The following is a 22,633-nucleotide window of genomic DNA, read 5'->3' as shown; positions in this document are numbered from 1 at the left end:
TAAAGTACAGCAATGAAGAAAATAGAAATCAAAGAAAAAAAAAACTACGTTCTTCATTAGAAATCAAAAATATTGCACAAACACATAATTATTCCATAATAAATTTCCTCAAGCATGAGTTAGATCGGGACATTTATTTTAGACTGATCATAGTACAAATACACTACTGTTACAGAAACATTGCACATATATAGGGCGAATATGGGAACCATGATAATAAACGATATTTGTCAAATGCAGTTGCAACTGAAGACAGTTTATGAATTGACGGAATTACATGTCTTTGGGGCATTGTGAGAATGAGTGAGAACCATGTGAGATTTCTTGCCTTGGTAAAATGCACTTTAGTGTTGTGGGAACATATCAGATGTTGAGAATGTCGTTGATGAATACACACTTTGGATAGGTAAGGGACTATGCACACAGATAAATGTAGACCAATGAAACTCCCTCTGAGTTGAAAGAAGGTGATAACCAGTCGTGGAGTAAAGATCACAGTGATCAATGAAATAGTTTGTGAGATGAAAGATATGATTGTTTCAAAGGTTGATTTGTAAATTGTCAGCATCGTCTAGGATATGCATAAAGGCAGTAGCTATAAAAATTTTCCTTGTACAAGATTTGATTATACACAAGTCCCCATCATTATACCTAAAATGTTTTAAATATTCAAAAATAAAAATAGGAAATCAACTTATTTTTCCGACAAAACCACACTGAGTCGTAAAACTCATTTTCAGGAGGTTTCTGTTTTAAGATGTTTTCAGCCAATTCATGATGGGAGGAAACCGGAGCACCTGGATAAACTTACGTACGTGAGGGAGCAACACTATTCCCATAAAGATGAAAATAGATGACAATTAGTTGACATGCTGTTCTGGCCTCTGCTGGTTAGTCAGAGCATGGCATCTTGACACCCACAGGAAGGGAATTTGACAACATTTGTGCGATCCACCAACCCTCGCCTCCACAGTACTGGATTACAGGCATGCTCCACCACTGCCCACCTCTTGAGGTTTGATATTGATGAAACTTGAGCCAGAAGCCAAGATACTTTCACGAAGAAACATGTTCACTTGTTATACTACAGGGAGTGGTATTATGGAGGGAGTGGTTATTAAAAAAGTGCAATTACTAAGTTGTAGGAGAGTTGGGGCTCATAAAAGTAACACATTTTGTCTTATTTGCAGTCAGGAGGAGTTTCAAGTCGCTTACGTGTTTTATGACTGTAAAGACATTTTGTAATTGTAGTAATTGTAGTTTACATTACCGAATGGAGATCCTGGGGCATAAAGAAAAAAATGAAATAAATTTGATGCTATATAATTTATATAGATATATTGAGAATACAATCGAGCACAGGCACCCTTGAAACACATTTGCTGTGTGGAGTGAAGTCAGAGGAAAGATTTCCCAAAATGCATTGTTTTCCATTGCATAAATCATTTATCAACCAATCTGTTGTTTTTAACTGAGACCAGAATCGACTAACCTGGTTCAGAAGATGTGATGATCAATGGTATCAAATGCCTTAGCTAAGTCAATGAAGACTATTTAGCAGATGTTCCTTTTGTAATTTAATCTATGTATGCTATTCTTTGGGTCTTTCAGTAACACCACGTAGATAGAAAAATAATAAAAATAATCAATATCACGACATATCGATCACAACACAAGCAATCGTCATCAGGTGAGAGCTGCTGAAGTAGGAAAAATATATGGCGGGAACGCTGCTAAGGCAGGGAGTTATAAAGGTTTGAGATGGGTGTAGCCCAAGGGTCAGTGGGCGGGGACTAGAGATGAAATTTGCATGTAAATGTAAGGAGAAATCTTGATCAACGAAGCTGTGGGGGTGGCCATTGTATTGGGAGAGGTTATCATGTCAATGTAAGAAATTTGCTTGTAAATGTAAGCTATAAAGAGCTCGGAAAGGAACATCACCACATGGAGGTGGAAAAGGATGGCAAGCCGCCATTTACTAACACAGCTAACGGTGGCTGTGTTAGTGAATGTAACTCAGAGAGTCGAAAATAACACCTAACATAGGTAGATAGGAAGGGAACAAGACAGCCAGTTATGACCTAAACTGGGTAATAACGTCCTTCCAATGATTGCTCAGTTTATACCCATTTTCTCGGTTGAAATTGTGTCCGTTTTTATATATCTGGATGGCTTCATGGACAAATCTTTGCTGATAGCCACTGGGTTTGCAGAGTACCGTCGTCTTGGCAAAATCAATTTCATGTGTTAAAATAATGATCAGCCATGGCTGAGGTATTGGTCGTGCCGTGTTTCAGATCTGCTTTATGTTCACGATGGTGATGGTCGGAAATGCAATGAGCTCTATGTTATAGAGTTTTGATGAGGGAATTCTGGGATGGATGGTGGTGGGAGTCAGGTTTTAGGTAGGCATCCGTATGGGTGGCTTTTCTGTAAACAGAGTGTTTTAATCGAAAAGAGACCATTCAAAGAAAGGATGGCAAGTTACCATTCTGGTAACTTACCATCCTTTCCTTGGATGTTTTAATCGAAAAGAAACCTGATGGCTCAATGGGACACTGTCTACAGGAAAGCCACCCATACGGATGCCTACCTAAAACCTGACTCCCACCACCATCCATCCCATAATTCCCTCATCAAAACTCTATAACAGAGAGCTCGTTGTATTTCTGACCATCACCACCTAGCCAGTAAACTGGAGCACGTATACCAAGCATGATACTCTGGCTGACCTGTTGTCACGTGACCGGACAATACTGGAGTGGGACCACCGGTGGACGGGGGCCAAGGGGCGGTCACGTGGTTCTGAGGGGCTCTCGGGAACATTCGAGAGGGAGCTCGAGAAGCCTGGAAGGTGGGCGGGGCTAAGGGCGGAGCCAGCCCCAGCCCGGGGACATATAATGAGAGCTCCATGAGGAGCTCGGGGTTCTTCAAGTGTTGGTGTTCGAAGATCCACGTCAGGGAGAAGAAGCCTCTAGCCACGCGGTCCGGGACCCAGCTTGTGGTCCTAATCAGGAAAGCGAACCGTGTCTAGTTCTGCCGTAGCGTGGTTAGATGGGCATTAGAGACCCGAGCGTAGGTTGTGTTGTGTTACGTATGGTTATGTGAATAAATAGTGTTGCTCCCAAGATAACGTCTGCAACTCAGTTGGACTCACTACACTATGATTAGGCCTCAAGCTCGTTTGATGTTCTGTTAATTTTCCGTAAAACTCTAGATAGCCAATCAATTATATCTGAAACAGCTTTTCTCATGTTTTAGTGAACATACAGAGATTTAAGATAGGCCGACAATGGGATAGATTATTTTAATCCACCATTTACATAAAAGATGAACACGTGCCAATTTTCAATCAATTGGTATTGAGTTGGAACGTTTTAGATGCTCAAGAGCATTAACACCTGTTTTTAGATATATAGGAGTAATGCCATCTGTTCTGGTGGTATTGTATGAATGCAGTTATGTAAGTAAAGTGTCCAATGTTCTGAAGTAAATTAGAGGGGTGGACTATTTAAGCTTGGTTGCGGGTGGATGAGTGGTAGGAATCGATGAAATATTACTTGTTTCAAAGGTATTTTCTGCATGTTCAAATTGCGTATGGAAGGCATCAAGAATATTATTTTCACCATAAATATCACTTCCATTCATAGACTAGAAATAGGTGAGTGTTGAGTAGTGCAGTTCTGGAGGGGTTTTATGACAGACCAATCGTTTTTTGGGATTGTTTTTCGATGTATCTTTTGTTTAAAATGTTTAAAGTAGCTTTTTGTATTTGAACAGTACACCTATATGGGAGATGCTTCAGTCATGTTTTTTTTTATGTTCCACACTTTATTCCTTAGCCTGAGGTGGTCACTTAGTTCAGAAGTAAACCAGGGGTTACCTTAGTTTTTTGACACTTTCTTAAGGAGGGAATGCAAATTTATAATGTTTATGAATATATATTTTTTCAAGTGGACTTAGCAGATTTTATTACATTTGAATTAAGAACTGAAGACTAATCAGATGTGATAAATAAAACAATTAGGGTCACAATGTTTGTAAGATTTTAATTTGATTAATTTTTATGGTATTTTTTTACTTTGATTTATCTGATGCAAGCAACTAAACAATGATCACTGAGGTACTCGGCAAGAAGCTAGACAAAATGTGCTGCCTTCAATCCCGCACTGACCAGCATGGTAAATTAAGTGTGGTCAACAACTCATATGAATGGCATGCCTAAACCAAGGGCCCCAGTTCTATAAGCTCTGGATCCATTAAAGGACTAGCTCATAAGGAAGTATAAAATTGGCTGATTCGAAGCAACATATTAACAGTCTAGAGGCAACATGATGAACAAGATGTCATCACAATATATATTGAAACAACTAGCATTGTAAGGGCAGTGTACTATAAGTTTGACACCACACATGCATAAAGAAAGGAGAGAGCTGACAAAGGGTGAACATTCCAAAGATAGAATACATAGATAAATAATAAGAACAGAAATCAAAGAACACAATGAAAGTGTTTGAAAATGTCATAATAAGCAATGGGAGCATTAACGCAGAAAAGGCCATTGGTAATTGGGAATTACATGGTAGCGGTAAGAAAACAAGGTGGAACCATAACACAAAATACACAAAATCATTAAACTATTTGGTGGAATTTGATGCTGATGTCTATAACGAGAAATGAAAATGTCAAGATGTGGACAATAATTCTCAGATGAGGAAGACATTCTGGATGTTATCCCTCAGAAAGCAACCATTTGCATTATGAAAAAAGGGAAAACCCTCAAACCACATATAATAAATGTGGACATCATCAAATCAGTAAGTTGGGAAATAATCTACCATGGCAATTATTTGCTCGTCATGAGTGTGGCAGAACACTCTATTGGCCTGCAGAATCTGTGGCATGAGTCCATTTCCAATATGAGAACCAACGTTTTTGCGTGGGGAGAAGAAAATCTTCCATAGCATCATGACATCATTGTGTCGTCCCTAGACCATGGCCTACATCCACCTACACATGTGCATGTAGTTTTGAGTTTATTTTATTTGTTACTCAGTTGATCCCATTTAGCTAGTTGCTTGGATATTTTACAAGAAAGATGTGTTATCCATTAGCACAGCAACCACTTTTAAGGCCACATTAAATGGGGAAGACTTCCTGCCAGGAGTTAATTGAACATACCCTAGTATCATGGGTTAACTGTGTAAGAAGATTGTCAATTTTCCGTATTTTAACCACTCAGCAATCTTATAATTGTCAGATTGCAGGAGGGCAGCTACTGCCACTGCCCAGTATTTTCTTTCACAAGCCCCCTTTTAACAGAGGATGATCTTGACACTGCTGGTGCCAGCTGTTAGCACATTCAAATCAATTCCAAATCATTCTATATCACCGGCGGATTTGGAGCTTAGCAGGACAGCCCACTAGGAACAGACTATCCTACAAAGCACAGATTGAACCCCTGGTGCTCATCTCCATGGTGGCCCTGAGTCAGCACAGGAAATTATAACACGCGGGCTTTCGCGACCAATATCCATAATAACCCAAATAAAAATAATTCGTGGAAATTATGCTTTCCCGAGCACAGGATCCAATCTACCCACAGAATGCCCGCTGCTGTTGGTTTGTCATAAAATGATGGATGGTGATTATGATGATGATACTATTGTTGCTGGTGTTGATGATACTACTGTTGCTAATGCTGATAGTTATCATTATGACACTGCTGCTGCTCATGTTAATACGAATGTTGCTACTGATTATGATAGGTTGAGTCAATCCTGATTAGACTGTCTGGTAGATTAAGTCCCATCTGTTACGAATGAAGTAAGTCAGTTTTTCCAGGTAAAAATAAAATGTCATCAGTCCATGAGTCTTTCGGCTTTCTGGACCAATGTTTCATGGTAGCTTTTCGTTTAAGGAAGCACTTTCCTTATATCGTAATATGAGCGAGTACATGTATGTATATGTTTGAATGGATGTGTAAGTAACTGAGGGCATGTGTATAGGACTGATTTAATTCATGGTGTCATCTAATTATGCAACAGGCATAAAGTGTTCCTGAATTGCTGTGAAAGCACCACCATAGCCATTATTCTGCCATTGTTTGGGTCGTGCCCCAAGTTGCAACATAACCAAGCCCGCTGCGGTGTGGACTGAGGCAAAAAATAATGCTCTTACCCTCCTGATGGAAGCATCCACTCATGAATCGAAAATAATATATACATTTTTATAATCAAATATATCATTATATAATGAAACAGGTGTCAATATGTTAAAACACCAAACAGAATCCTTATTCAAGGAATCCTGTCTGCATTAACCACACGTGCTTGTGGTGAACATCACGTAGAAGGGAAATAATAAAATAAAAAATATATGAAACAATATATTTTTATTATTTTATATATACAATATATTTTTATTATTGTATTATTTCCCTTCGACGTGACTTTACCGTGACTTTACCGAAAGAACCAAGAATATGCTTTTTTATGTTTGCATGTTTTATTGCCAGGGTAAAACTTATTGTTATATACTGGTCCCATATTGTAGTTGCTCACCCCAAGCTATAAATGCCCTGATAGTGCTTTGTCTTTGTGCTGTTCGCCTTTTGGCGTTCTCTGTTCTAACACTTTGTGACGACGTTCAGAAGAAAGCTGTCTCTGGTGTGGACCAATCAGTTTCAACGACAATGCATATATTATCAGAGCATTTTGACTTAAAACTTTCGTGACTGCAGGAATTCATATTCTATGGTTCTTTCGGTAAAGTCACGTAGATAGAAAAATACTGAAAGAACCATAGAATAGTATCAGAGCGTGTTTTTTTGTTTGCATGTTCACCACAAGTACGTGTGGTTAATGCAGACACGATTCCTTGAATAAGAATTGTTTGGTGTTTAACATCTTGACACCTCAATTTTAGTTACGTTCAGACTATTTTCATTGCGTGAGCAAAAAGGAGTAAATTTTGAGTGTCCAAACCAACATTTAATGGACAAATTTATGGAAATAAAATAAGTACAACCGCTGGAGTGTACCAACGATACTAAAAACAAAAAACATGAAGAGAAGTTTGAAAGTTATGGCTGTGTTATTTGTTGATGTTTTTATACCCTGTTTTGACAAAATAATGCCTCTTTTTGTAAACTTCGGCAGATTTTATAGATGTCTTAGATCACTATTCATTGCAGAATGCGTTCCACTGGTCCTCAGTCTGCAATGCAGAATGGCATGAAGTGAAGTGGCGTAGGCAAGATGTAGAGTGGATAAAACAAAACTATGGAATTCATGAGCAGTTCTGGCAGTTGCATTTCACAAAAATGGCCCAACAAATCTGCCACCATATTAAGCCACTTAAAACTTTCTTAAATATTACTTACCATGGTGGAATATGCATATTTCCGTGTTGTCATTACACAAACAACTCAGTTTGACTGAATAGGACTTTGCACAAGAAAGAGAGGCCAACTTTAGCATTAAGGGACTGGTTTTAAAGGAGAAATAATGTATTACTGCATACAATTTATAGAGCAAATTGTTAATGAGCTTTTTCTGTTAAAATGTTGTTGCCAGGAGTCAGCGAACCACTGCAGAGGACATTCCCCTTGAATGAGAAGCTCCCTTGAGAAAACTCCACACGGTACTCAAGTCACAAGCGCTTGTACTTCTTCCAAAGCAAACAAAAATCCAGAGGTAAGACCAAGCAGGAAGTATGTTAACCTCCAGAAAAAATGCATCATTGTTTTATGTTTTGCATTCACTTTGTTGACAGGAACCCTAAAATCTCATTTCAATCACTTTCATTGATACTTTTTTGTTTAAATTCGTAATGTCTTCTTAAAAAAGTTAGTTTTCTAAACATGAAAATGTAGCATTAGAATTATCCATAAAAATAGGCAGTTTTCACCCTTTTACAGGTGTGAGGATTAGATGGGGAGTGGGTAGTGTTGCTGGTGTAGTCCTCCGTTCTTACAGATGGGGAGCCATAACCCTCCACCCCCACCCCTTCTTGCATATGGCATAGTGAATTGCAACTTAAAGATAGCAACAACTATATCCAAGTTTGAAGCCATGCGATCGATTCATGCGAGGCAGAATGAATTGCTGCAGTGCCTCTTTTAAATTTGCATAGATGGTAGTTCACAATGCACTCTATGGTTTCGTCAGGGTCGCCTCGGTCACCTTCCAGACTTGCCTTGATTTTCCACTCATTAAGGCGTTGGCTGGATCTGGTGGTTGTGTAGATTTGGTTGAGTTTCCTCCATTGTTTTCGGAGGTCAGCATCAGGCTGTTCAGTGGTGTGATCGGGAATTCAATATTTGCTTGGAATGTCGTTGTTAACCCAAAGTTGTTTCCAGTGTTATTTCGTGTAAAATCTTGACGTGATGAGGACCACAGCCAAAATGGCTTACGGGACAGGAATTTGAGTGTGCAATATATTCCTGAAATTTTCGTGAATAGGTAGGTGTGCGTTGCATTTGGCGTAGGTGTAGTCATACAGGCATCAGTGAAGCTTGTGGGTTTCAGGTTGAAGAATGTTTGATAGGGCTAGTAACCAAGGAAGAGTAGCCAAGGTTAGTGCAACAGTGATGGTCACATTATTGAGTTTAGGATGGGGTCTAGGTATTGGATGTGACCGCTCCTCACCCAGGCAGGAGAACAATACTTTGCTGTGGAGTAAACAAGGGCCAGCATGAATATGCCACCAGATATTTGAGTGTTTGTGAACTCTACTGTTCCCACAGATGTTAGGAGTTGTGGGTAACAGGGTTGAAGACAAGAGATGATCTCCTGTATGATATATGATATAAATAATAAGTAATGGATTAATTTTTATTTTCGATTTATGTTGACATTTCTGCTTTATTTATCTTACTTAACTGCATCGCACATCCTCTTCTTAATTGTGCATTAAAAATGTGGTATATATGAACTGATGGTTAGGCACAGGACTTTCTCTTATCTTCCAGTGCATTTTTTAAATAGAAAGAAGGTAGGCATGGGAAGCTCCATGCTATAAATTAGCGAAGCAGGGAATCACTGCAGTCCTTTATGGCTCATATTTATCGTGGGCCTCTTATTACAGTAAATATTATTTAAAAAACAGATGCACAGATACATCTAATCCTTGGCATTGTGCACCAAACAGACTTGTGCCGTTTTACATCGGGTTTGAGTCCAGGTTAATAGTGTTCAAACTCAGATATCAACTTTGTGTATTTTTTCATTGATAATTACTTTTTTTTTTGTACATCACCTCCAATTACAGGAAACGTGCGGTGATGTGGTGCTGCAGGCAAACACAATCCACTGCATCTATAGTGATCAGAGGGCATCTCCTGTTATGCATTAATTTTGTTATGTCCACATTTCCCTACTCAATCACAGAAAAAGAAAATGCCTAATTTGCATATTAAAAAAAAAATGTATGTTTAAGTACATGTATATAAAAATACAATTGGTAGTTGATATATTTCAACATTTAAAATGTTAACCTTTTGTTCCTAAACTATATATCAGAAAATTAGCATTTTTATATGTTTAGTACACATTTTCCTTGCATGTTACACACTCACCTGCACCTGACTTAATTTGCTCAATATTTCCCTTCAAATGTTAGTCTTCAACTGAGCTCATATTGGGTTATTAATTAGTTGAATAAAATAAAGTATGCATACATGGTGTATCTAAATAGTTGCTTTAATAATAAATTACAACCTTTTTAAAGAAGCAATTTAAACAATATGCTAGTTGAAATGTTGTCTTGCCTGCATTCTGGTTTTTAGATTGGTTTTATGTTCTTTCAGAGCTTCTGAAGGTCAATACACTCATTACTGTTTCTGACGACTGCACAATGGCAGATGCTAAGGTCAAAGTTTTCACCAATGGTAATGGATGGCTCGTTAAATTTAAAAAGTATATTTTTATTTTTGCACTTAGTTAAATATCTTGATAGAAAAGGATTGCTGTACACAACATATATATATTCACCTTTTTAAAAGAGTGATCCTTTTCGGAAGTGTCCAAAATTAATTAACTCTAAATATTTACAAATATATTTGCCTGCTATACCTGTAATTAATTATTCCAGAAAAATGTTGTTCAATGTAATACTTTAATGATGCATGTGCCAAGCAGTGCAGTACAGTTCTGGAGTGATGTGATTGTGGAAATGGATGATACCATTATCATAAAATTGATCTCTCCTCAGCCAGTAGAAATAATAATAATCACGTAATAAATCCTGGCCTACCTAATCTATTTTGAGAATGTCGTTCACTCCTATTATTATCATGGCGTGATTTCTTTAATTTTGCTGATATCACTACAGCCATTTTATTATTGATAACTAAAAACACAAGTTTTTTTTTGGATCTAGCCCTCATCAGATGCCACCAATGCAACATACAAGGGATTTTTTGTATGTTTGTGACTTGATAGAAAACAATACTGACCTTAACGAAACGATTACTCTGTAGTCGTATTGAAGTGCAATGCACTTTGCCCAATATCGTTTCATTGCATAATCCCTACCTGTAACATCTATTTGTCTTGCTCCTCAAACATCACTCATTGCCACTAGAAAACAGTTTTGCCCAAAACACGACCATTTGTCTACGGAGACATGTGTAAGCAGTGCTTACAATCTGCCAGAATAGTCCAAAATACTGTTTGGGGAATTATTTTGGCATGCCACATCCATCTCGTTTTATTTTGCCCTCATGTAACTGCGGTGGAGTGCAAAACATGGGTGTGAATAGTGCATAGGGTAATCAGATGTCCTTAGGGCTACCATATATCTTTAATGCATGGTTATTATGCAAAGTATGTGGCGATATTGCAATGGCAGTGGTGTGTAAGCACAAATAACAAAAAACGCAACACCTTTGTCAATAACACCGCCTTAAAGGGATAAGTATATAATAGGTGACATTCTGGGAAATGGCCGTTCCATCAGTAGCCCTGTGCTATCAAATAGGGCTTTGCCTAAAACGTTGCCTATTATTATATATTTTTCTTTGTAAGTCAGTGTAATTGATTAATCTGTTGACTTTTACGATTACTATAGAGTATTTGGCTGCTATAAAATTCCACATGATAAGCCACTTCATTGAGCTATCATTTGTGGCCAGGTTGCTTCTGAAAGAGCGATATAGCTCAGTGGGGCTTACCTGGTAATATTTTAATAATAGTTATAGTTAGTTTTGCAAAACATACCTATTATCGTCATCATCTCATCTCTGCACATTTTACTGACTTTTACATTGAAGTCGACCATTAAGATTTCTAAATGTCATTTATATTAATCTATTACTTAAGAAATGTCTTCATACATTTGGTCCATTTCGTTTTCATCCTGGTATGCTTTTGGAGAATATACCTGAATGATATTTAATTTATCGTGTTCAAGAGCCTTAGTGTGAGCTGGGCAACTCTGATTTCTGGACAGATTAAGAATCTCACTCCTCAATTATTACTCCAAACCCTTCGTGTTTGATAGAAAAGGTCGCCGCTCTTCAGAAGTATTGAGTTTTCCCATTTTCTACTCATCTCGTTGATGCCAATTATATACTAGTTTATTTTTAAAAATTCTGCCTCCCATTTCTACAAGGTTTGATTGTGCAGGCTTACTGCAACCAGCTAGGTCCAGCACCCATGCCCTACTCCCACACTCGTGAAAAGCACTCAGTGCTCACATCAGATGCAAAGTTGTTTTTTTGCGGGAAGCCTGCGTATTTTGTGCACATATTCCAGCTGAGAGTGAATGTGTGCAAATAACTAGTTTGGTCCATTCTCTTGAGTTTCTTAAAGTGTATGTCAGGGAGGAGCAACTTTCAATCTCTGTTGTGCGATGATGAAACACGTCTAGCGTGCAGGGCGCATGCTACACTGGTGTCACGGGAGGCTTAGATGCGAGAACCCAGGGCTCATGTGGGGTGCTCCAGACCCTTGCTCTACATTCATGTATAAAAATAAATTAACAGGGCGTCTTTGGGTATGGTACCATGGGTGGGGTGCAATGGTGAGAACCGCGTTCTGAGAATAGGTGCGGAGACAGGTTGGGGTCCGAGCTCACTATGAATAGGAGCTCACCCCAGGATATTAGAGATAGAAGGGCAGAGTGCCGGCCCAACCCAAACACCCTGCTACACCTAAACACCCGAAGCGATTGCGCTAAAATACACACTATCAAACTCGGCCAATTGGTACACAGGTTGTCGGTCACTAGCCCATGTATCAACTGTATAAGATACGCTAGTAACATCTCACATTATTGTAGGTTTATCCATGCAAACACCAGTAGCCTGGTGTTCGCATTACCTACATTTAGGGCCGAATAGTGCGAGACTAGGGAAGCCCCGAGACAACTAGTTGTGGCTTACTTCTGTGCACACATCGAGGTCCCGCTTACACAGTCGCTCATCCCAAATTAATTAATGGCACATTCAGTTCCGCACCGTTATGTGCAACAATCACCATGTGCCCAGTTACTGCTCTTGTGTGCATCTCTCACTGAAACACCCACCGTTCAGAACATGTACTCTCAGTACCCTGAAGTACAGCTTGCATGCCCCACTACGAGTACGACTGCATTGCTATGCCACACAAGGCTGTTAGTAGAACTAAAATATTACGTCGCACAAGGCTGTTAGTATGACCGCAACACGATGTTGCACAATATTGGTGCCCGGTTTCCTCCCAGGAAACTCTATAGCTGGACATTCAAGGCAGGCACTCAGAGACTCGGGGACTCTGGGCCATGCCCTTCAACTCCCGCACTTGCTCGCCACTGTTTCTCAGTTGGCTTCTCCACCAGGTTCCAGTCTCCCTGACTGTTGGTCGTTGTCCCAGACACTGCATGGCCAATAAACTTACAATAGGAAAACTTCCATGCAAAACGTTTTACAATTATTTAGCTCAGAACCGCTCTGCTACAATTCCATTGCTGCACGTGCATAGATTGTATGCCGCACATGTGGCACAGTGTTCATTAACCCCATGACAAAAGGACATTTATATATAAAAAAAAATAGCTTCTTAGCTCATCTGATTTCTCCAGGATTAATAATATTAGATAAATGAACATTTTAAATCTGGTTATATTTTTGGGCGAAAGTAGATACCCAAGCACAACACAGTGCAGCACAAGATATATATATAAAAATAACAAATATATATAACGTAGAAAGGAGACGTAAATATGTACAAAAAGCATTAACTGTGTAACATCACTACATGCATATATTTCTGTGTGATGAATACTTGTGCACGCACAGATAATATATCCTGCGAGTGGAGGAAACTGAAGCAACCAAAATAGGCCAAAAGGACTGAATACAAAGAAAAACACAGCAAAAACAAAGAGCAGTAAGAATGACAAAACGTATTAATTGACCCTAAGCAATAACCCAATGAACTAAAAAAACTAAAGTAAAATATTCATTAGATTTTTAATTTTTAACACACACTTTGACTTGTAACATGATTGATAACTTAAAGACTTAATTCTGGAATGCAACTGATAAAACAAAGCTAAAACTTGCATCATAATGTAATTTAGCTAATTGTATACTTATTCTATATAAAAAAAAAGATGTAAGACTTATTTTACTCAATTATTTGACCCTGCCATTGCTGCGGAATATATTATCTGTTCCATTGCAAGAAAAAGAGTTCGGGATGCAGGTTTTTCCTTTGTGCACAAACAATGAAATCGGCATTTAAGAATTAGGTAATATGCAGGAGTGTTCGTCTTAGTTAGCTTATTGCTAACATTGACAAATAAGAGAATTGTCTCACAACATTATTCCAAAATTACAGAATGTTTCCCGAGTTTGAATCTTCCACCCAGGTTGAGACATATACTTTACCACTTCCGTTTGCACGTTGTCTCAGTGTACATGTTGTGGTGGTGGGTTATGATGCTGTTAAAGTTCCTTACCTCCATTTTAGCCAGAATAAAAAATGCTTTGTGATGATGTCTTTACATTGTATACGTAGTCTGTTCCTTCAGGTAGAGGGTACACTTCTAGTAAGCCTATACAAGGGAAGGAACCAATGCTGCTTTCAATGAGCTTCAGGTCCCGTCTCATCTGCATTGGTAGCACTTGTATGGATCCCTATATTGAGTTAACGGTGGTCCCCGTGTCGCTGCTCGGATGATTGCCTGATCAAATTTAAGAATTGCCTGGGATAGCATAGAACCAAGGGCATACTACATTACATATTACATTGTATATGGATCCATCAGTGAGTGGTTTGTACAGCGGCACAGTTAAACGTCATGCACCCTTCGCAATGGCACATCAGGGTCACCTTACACTGGACTTGCAAGTCCCAAATTAAAACACATTCCTGTGGAGGGAGCTGGTAGGAACGTTAGGTAGCTCGGTCAATGGCCAGGGTCAACGGCGGCGTGGTGTATTCCGCAAATATGCCCGACTGTGAGGGCGGGCACAAGCCGGCGTGAGTAGGTTAAACGTTGAGTTTTATAAGGGCACCACGGGGTGACCAGCCCCTCCCCACCCAGCCCTTCCCCACCCTCCCCTCTCCACCCAGCCCCACCCCTCTCATTTTTGGATGCACGACGGACGGACACAATAATCCCCTGTGGACTGGTGTAACCAGGAGGTTCCTACCAGTATTAACCTCGTATTAATCCGACAGAGGTGTGGCGCACGTTAATATGGCGCACTTTTTTTTAGAAAACACGCCAAAAGCAATGTTGCCATTCACCATGACTCATAAAGCATATCTGTCCTGAAGTGTGCTCAATTTGGTGATGCTGTGTTGGCAGTGGTAAATAAGCTCAAATATTTTTGTTTAAAATGTGTTTATTGGCTGTAAAGAAAAGCCATTACCCAAAACATCACCTATTATGTTTTCTTTTAAAGCAGTGTTATCGATGAATGTGTTGAGTTTTTAATACGTATCGGGTGGGAGCCTACAGCCTTGTACAATAGCAGCTAAACAAAAGGGGAAGGGAGGGGCTCAAGGCCCAAGCGTTCTTAACGATTACACAATTCATGTAAGGTGTGTTTAGCTCAAAGCGTGCATAAAAATACAATTTATTTAATGAGTTGCATAAACTCAAGTGGGTCGAGCAAAGTTTACTTATGAGCAGTCCTGCTTGGAGCTTACCTTGACGCAACAGCTTATTTTACGAGCAAAGCACTTGGAGCCTGCCTTATGCAAAGGGCGTTGTGTATTTTGAGATTAAGTTTAATTAGGCTTTCTCGACTTCAGCTCCTTTATCTGCCCTGATTCCCGAAAGCAAACCTTTGTGGTCATTTTACAGGATGTTGCTATTGTCATTAAAGTAACCACATACGGTCGCATACAGCAGAGGCAACCAGGCTTCAGTCACTGCCTTCGACAATAAACAAATAGGAGGTTACACAGGGGTGGACTCGCAGATGTCCATTCTTAGCAGAGGTGTACTCAAAAACACTATAAATAGACAACCATCATGTTTTAAAATGAATTCATAAAAAAGGCATACATACGACAGGACACTCATGGATTCGTCAGGGGCAAGAATTATCCACATCTTCAAGAAAATAGTTTAATTCCTTGAATGCACGGTGAAGGACACTCATAATGGTATATAGTTTATTTTGATATTGATAACATGACACACACATTGCAGAACACATTGCACATTGCTTCTATGTCACACAATCCAATTGAAATGAATAACATAAGCAACTGCCATATGTTTAAAAACTTATTCCACGAAGCGAGGCTGCAAGGGTCCCCAATTATTGTCCAAATGCCGTTCCAGGATTCACACAACCCACACCTTCACCATTCCACCATGATCCCATTAAGAATCATAGTTGACCGTAAGCATTTAATTATGATTCCAGGCTAGGAATCATGACAATCATGCAGCTCGATTGGATTGTGATCAAAGTAATGAAATGAAGAGGCAGATGACAACAGGCTGGAATGCTTTAATAAGCATAAGCAACATATCAGTTTTACTAATCAAAGTTGTTTTAAACAGTATATTACCTATTCTTGTTTTTTTCGGTAAAGTCATGTAAAAGGGAAATAAAAAAGTAAAAAATATATAAAACAATAAAAATTCTCACGACGTTTCGACTGCAATACAAGCAATCATTATCAGGTGTGAAATCCACAGCAAGAAAATTTGCTGTGTTTTTCAAATTTTCTTGCTGTGAATTTCACACCTGATGATGATTGCTTGTGTTACAGTCGAAACGTCGTGAGAATTTTTATTGTTTAATATTTTAATTATTTTATTATTTCCCTTCTACGTGACTTTACCGAAAGAACCAAGAATATGAATCCCTGCAGTCACGAAAGCTTTAAATCAAAAAGTAAATTACCTGCTAAGACATATGGATCAGAAACAGACATTGCCAACGAGAATGGAAGAAAAGCTTCAAAGAATGCAACAATTGTAGGTGTGCACACTTGTAATTACACTTGAGATCAAAGAACACATGCAAATCAGTTACATTGTATTGACTGTTCAGAAAAATAAGTGGAATTGGGCAGGATACATCACCAGAATGGATGATAACCATTTGTAGAGGTTAATAGTGGAGTATTAGACACAGGAGCAAACATGACTAACATAAGGTTCATGGTAAATATGAAGCAGCTCATGTGGAAGAGTCTGAGGGATTGTACCATCTCGACATCATGAAACGATGGTTAAGGTTTTGGCCTTCATCCAGCAGTACCATGGATGATGATCATGTGTAATGAACAAAGAATTTAGCTCCATTTCAAGTACAGTAATATCTTCTGATTGTGCAATTGACATTACTATTTAGCATGTGCAGGTATGGGGTATTAACTGGTGTGTACAGTTTAATTTATTGAAAGCTTAGTTCATTTATTCATCCCTTGTATTTATTTATAGTGAAAAGATAATAGAATTCAATTGATAACTCTTGTGTAATATAGTATAGTATTAATTTGTTACTGTTGTGAAATCTGCAGAGAATTATATTTCGGTGGGTTTCATGTCATGGATTTGGAATTCAGAACATTTTGAAATTTACAAGGAATCAGATTTTTTTTCATAGTTATATAAGAATGTTATCTAAAACACTCAAATGCGCTGGATTATTAATATATATGAAAAGGTCAGGGTTAGGTTCTGTTCAGACAAAGCATGAGAAAATATTTCAGCAAATTAAATGCAATTAATAAAACATGTGCATTAGCTATAAATACAATAAAAATGTAAATATTTGCCTTAAATGTGAGATGTTTTTACTATGGTGAAAGTGCGATTCGTATTTTTTAAAGCATGTTTGCACATACTTTTTTTTATTAAACATATATGGCATACAAAAACATTAGTTGCAAGACGAGCGTTTTTAAACACAATATTTGGATATTCATATTTTTTTGTAGACATGTCAATGTTTAGCCTGACTATCAAATTGTATTACTATTTAAACAAATTGTGAGTAAATTAAGTTGCCCTCAAAGGCAGTTGGAAAGGCCATTCTGATTAATTAAAACACAGTTTATTCCATTTAAAAATAGCATTTGATCTGGTCTTGGGTGATTCTTTAGGGGTTGGGATGTCTGGAGGTGCTTGTGCCCTCTTAATGAACAACATGGCCTCTCCATTAGCCCTCCCATTTAAAGCAGCCCCTCGGGGTGACTGGGGAAGCACTCAAGATCAAGTTAAAGCGGTAATTACGTTGAATGTGGTTGATACCACCACATATCACATCACTGTGAAATAGACCTTCAGGTGGTGCTCTGTGGTTCAGCTTCTCAATCATCCTCTTCTTTTTCGGAAACAATAAATATAACAAATTTAGCATCAACTGCCTCTAATCTTCCCTGTGTCCGCAGAATTGCAGATGTATTGTAGGTTCTTGTCGAGGCGGTGTTTTGGATAAGAGGATGAATATAGCCTCCTCCGTGACTACTTCTGGGTGACTATTCACTATTTTTAATTGATAAAAATAATTGATCCATAAATAACAGGATTTTTTGGGGATCGATTAATATCTATGGATAGTAAGCATCGTGGGTAATATGGTCGACATCTGCTAGGGTTAGGTTCTTGAAAATCTGCGCAAAAGTAAGATTTGTGAATGGAAATGTAGTTAGGCTCCCATGTATGACAGAGCATATGGGAGAAAATTTAAATGTTTCGTAACATTAATCCTGTACTGTACACATAAATAACATATATATACTTAGTTAAATTGTACAATAATAAAAAATAGATAACACATCAATACATTATTCTGTACATTTGAAAGTTTTATTTACCTTGGATGATGATGGGGGTGTGATGATGACACTACTTTGGCGGTCATCAGAGCACTATCGCCACACTTTCTCTAATTTCCCTCTCGTTTTCTTTATATATCTGACTGTTGGCTCTTTTAACACGTAAAGGCGACCAACAGGATACTCACTATCACCACGAGCAAGTCTATCAAACAACTCTACTTTTTTAGCGAAGCTCATTACTTATTTTCCTGCCCTTTCCTCTTGCTTTCACTTCCTCCACTCACTTGATACTTAAGCCCCATGATCGAAAAAAAATACCACAACTAAGGCAAAAATAACACAAAAGCAACGGGCACTCGAAGAATAAAAGCTTTCGCATGTGGATGGCGGCACACAGGCCACAATCCACGACTATACTGTTCAAGTTACAGTATGATGCAATGTTTCCAAATCATGAATACTCTAAGGAAAAAGGCGCAAAAGTTTAACTCGTGTACATATGTAAAACTGTGAATTAAGGAATTTTACGGGGTAAACAATCCACTAAAGAAGAGGTTGTACTGTACTGTATATTGACGCATCAAATATCCCTAAAACCTGAGTTGTTACTATATTTTTTACCTTAAATGTATGACAATGAGTGTGGAGTATTTTTACAGGAGATAACACAATTGGCTTGCAAAATATACTGCAAATTTCCATTTATGTAAAAGGTTATTGTTACATGTAGAGTATAGTTCTTGTATAATTGATAACAATTTTTTATTAGAGTTGACAGTGTGATCATGATCATAAAACCACTGTAGGATAACAGACATTCCATGTTATTGCCTTTGTCATTGGTTTTGGGAGGATGTGGTCTTGCATTGTATTTTCTAATTATCACTAGGTGTGTCCATTACTAGTAAATGTGAAATAGAGATGGCATGGTGATCAATGTACAGTTCTAGTTGATATGCTGGCCAACTGTTGATGTTATATCACGTATAATGTGTTTCCATTGACTTTTAGTAACGAAAACCAGGGGCACAATTTAAGATTAATTGTTGGCTATCTTCTGCCCTAATTGGAAGAATGATGGCTGATTTTTCACAAACTCAGGCTTTTACACCACCTATGGAGCATGTTTTGCTATGTCTCAGTCTGCATGATGGAGTTGGCCAAAGTAGAGGAGGCTAAAGTGCAGTCGTAATAATAAATGTAATAATGTACGTATTTGTCCAGGAAAGCCAGACTGAGTCATAGGACTCGTTTTCAGGAGGGATATTGCGTTGAGATTAGCTTAGAATTTTATCATCCAATTAATGAGTGTTTATACAAATGGGAGGAAACCAGAGAAAACGCACGTGCGCAAGGGGGCAACACCCTTTCCCTGTACAGATGGAAACAGATTACGATTAGTCCATTTGCTGTACTGCCTTCTCCTGGAGAGCCAGAGTATGGCACCACAATCTCCACGGGAAAGGATATTCACAACAATTGTCCAATCGACCAACCCTGTTGGTTATGCGATCACAAAACAGGAGGGCTGATTTGTGCAACTAATTTTGCCAGCAGATTGATGGCCAATTCCACATAAATTTGGAAGGAATTCTGCAAATTACAATTATTTTGCATGGTTATCATCATCATTGTTTTTTCATAGTGCTAACCCGGCTTTGGCTTGGTGCCACATTGTCCAACTTGGTGGAGAGTGGAGCAACTGTCATACACATATTAGAGCGTGTGTGTTTGCATGTGAGGTGGACCAGAGCCTGATGTGTCGGTGAAGTTTAATGGAGGAGTGAGAATGCTAACCTCACCACAGATGGCTCGGATTCTTCTTGGCTGCTGCTTTTTCTGGGAACACATGAATTAAGCCCAAAAGGTGTTTGCAATTTATACATTCAACTCTACATTTGATTAAAAAATGTAAACATGTAGGGTGTCGTGACCAATACGATTCCTAATTGATTTGCGGTCAGATTGCGTGTGAAAAATTCCAATGTGTGTCATACACCCTCCTCCACCTGAATACCATATAAATAAAGTCATCATGTGAGCATAGGTGCCAATTTTTAGTGCTTCTGAAGCAATCAAAAAATAGCTGTATTGGGTGGAGGAGGGTGTACAACACATTGGCATTTTACTCATGCCTTCTGACACAAACATTCATTATGAATGATTTATTTAGGCCATCATGGCCATATCCACTATTTCAAAATAGCACAGCCATAAAAACTACTGAAATAAATGTTTACATTAAAAAAATCTGCTTACAGCAGCAGACAATCATATGAGAAATGTAATGAAAACTCGACTGAATGGGGTCAAGCAATCACGAGTAATGTCTGCATAATGTAATAAAGAATCGTAATACGCAAACTGCTAAGACGCAGTTCCATGGAGCCCCAAAGAACCAATGATAAGTTGGTATTGTTGTAATCAAGAAGGCTGAGTGTAGCCAGTAAAAAATATTGACTGATATTAATGGTTTAATTATAATAATAATTATATGTATATCTGACCTATTGACATGGGATACAGTTATGCCAAGTTGCAGGTGTTGTTAAATAGCTAAACGCATAAAACTCACATAATTGAATGTTTTTATATGCATAGGTATCAGGCTTTGAATGTCACACAGCCTGCTATATTTTATATACTTTCATATTTAGTTCTATGGTTATGTTGTATGTGGAGAGACGGCGATGTGAAGGAGACATTGTTTGCTTATCTATGTTTTACTTGGGTTTTCCACAGCATTGCTCATCATTTTGTGTTTTTTGTATTATATAATTTTGCTTAAAGTTAGGACCCATATTTTAAAGAGTGTCCATGTCTCTTACATGTGGTAATTCACCAGCATTTATTCATGTATGCCTGACTACTGATTAAACACTGTATGCCAAAACTAATCCAGAGTTTGCTTGTATTGAATAAATGCTTCTGAAATTATGCACTCCCAGAAGGGCCAGATGGGTTGTGTCCAAATACTTATTTTTTAAGTGGTGAGACAAATATTACGAGGGAGACATTGTCTTCTTATCTATTTCTCATTTAGATGGTTTCATACTCGTTCACATAAATGTTGGTTTGGGTTGGCTTGATAATATTGTGATTATTGCTCTTGCAATTAAGCCAGATTTAATAAGTTGACAGAATAAGTTGATGACTTGATTCTTGTGACATAATTTGCAAGTGATGACGTGGTGTGCTGTTTTAAGGTGGATAATGTGAATGTTAAATTTGGGGTAAATAATGTAAATTTTAAATTACCTTTTGCCAATAAAAAAAATGTCCATATGATTACCCACTTCTCCCTTTCAAAATCTCACAGTGGTCAAGTGAGAAGTGTAGTGCCTCTCTGCTGTTTTGAACAAGGGGAAGTCTTTAGACACTGAGACGACTGTTGCCTAATCCAATTTAACCATCCCAGTGGATGATAACTCACTGAAATAAACTCACAACCTCCTGATTGTGAATAAAGCCCACTAACACCAAACCACACTGACCAGTTTAATAAGGTGTGGTCAAATAACCTTCATGACTAGCATGGCATAAAAATACCTTGATCCGGCAGTGGATTGACGTAGGACTGATTTTTTATAATTAATTAATTACATTGCCACCTGGCTGAGTAAAAAAAAAATCAGTTGGCTAACAGAATAATGAAGCCAGAAAATTAGGTAGTTTGCATGCCATTGAGTGACATTGGTTTTGGGTTAAGTATTTTTTTTATTTTTAAGCCTCATTTAAACTGTAAAATTATGCAAACTTAATATTTAAACTTTCAAGGGTAAGTTATGACAGATGCACACCATGCTGATGGTGGATATATATCTATGGGCATTGAAAGAATTGAGCTTTCTCACATAACTGACAGTATTTTTCACAAATTTGTTATGCTTGTAAACTATAGTATATGTATTCTCAACACGATTTTAAACTTTGCCAAATGGACTCATTTTAATTTTACAGCCTGGTTGTGTAAACGTAAAGGAGCATTCATATTTCTGTAAAAGCAAATTATTCTTCAAAAGTTGCATGTGATTATCCGCTTTGAAATTGTAACTCCTTCTGGCCTGTTCATAAACATATTTAAACCCCACCAAAACCTCTTGTACAATGAAGTGACATGGCGATTAAAGTGACTCTTCAATAATTAGAAGTATATTTGTGTATCCTTATGTAATTAAACTACTTACCAAAGATCCAAATATTTATGTACATCTCCATTTACACTGCTGGTAAACTCCAGTGTCAGTTGTGCTGATCTCAAGGCCGGAAGAATGGGCAAGGTTAGTAGCTGGCCATTTAAAAACCCAGTCAAACGCAATCATGAAGAGTCCTAAAAAAAGTGGAAACAATGCCAGGGTGTGAATCCCAAAGGCGATGTGCATCAACTG

The 22,633-nt window shown here is 38.1% G+C and overlaps 1 protein-coding gene across 1 annotated transcript in view; it reads left to right on the top strand.

The window, feature by feature from the left end:
- LOC144949218 (leucine-rich repeat and immunoglobulin-like domain-containing nogo receptor-interacting protein 1) overlaps positions 1-22,633 on the top strand; it is a 198,473-nt gene that overhangs the window by 61,064 nt on the left and 114,776 nt on the right. Inside the window, exon 2 of the mRNA XM_078879108.1 lies at positions 7,578-7,697. Coding sequence (XP_078735234.1) covers positions 7,614-7,697 — 84 coding nt within the window. The 5' untranslated portion in view covers positions 7,578-7,613. The remainder of the gene's footprint in view (positions 1-7,577; positions 7,698-22,633) is intronic.

The sequence above is a fragment of the Lampetra fluviatilis genome, chromosome 3 (assembly GCF_964198595.1).
Source record: "Lampetra fluviatilis chromosome 3, kcLamFluv1.1, whole genome shotgun sequence".
NCBI lineage: Eukaryota > Metazoa > Chordata > Hyperoartia > Petromyzontiformes > Petromyzontidae > Lampetra > Lampetra fluviatilis.
The sequence above is the reverse complement of the archived record's forward strand: the minus strand, read 5'-3'. Positions and strand labels throughout refer to the sequence as shown.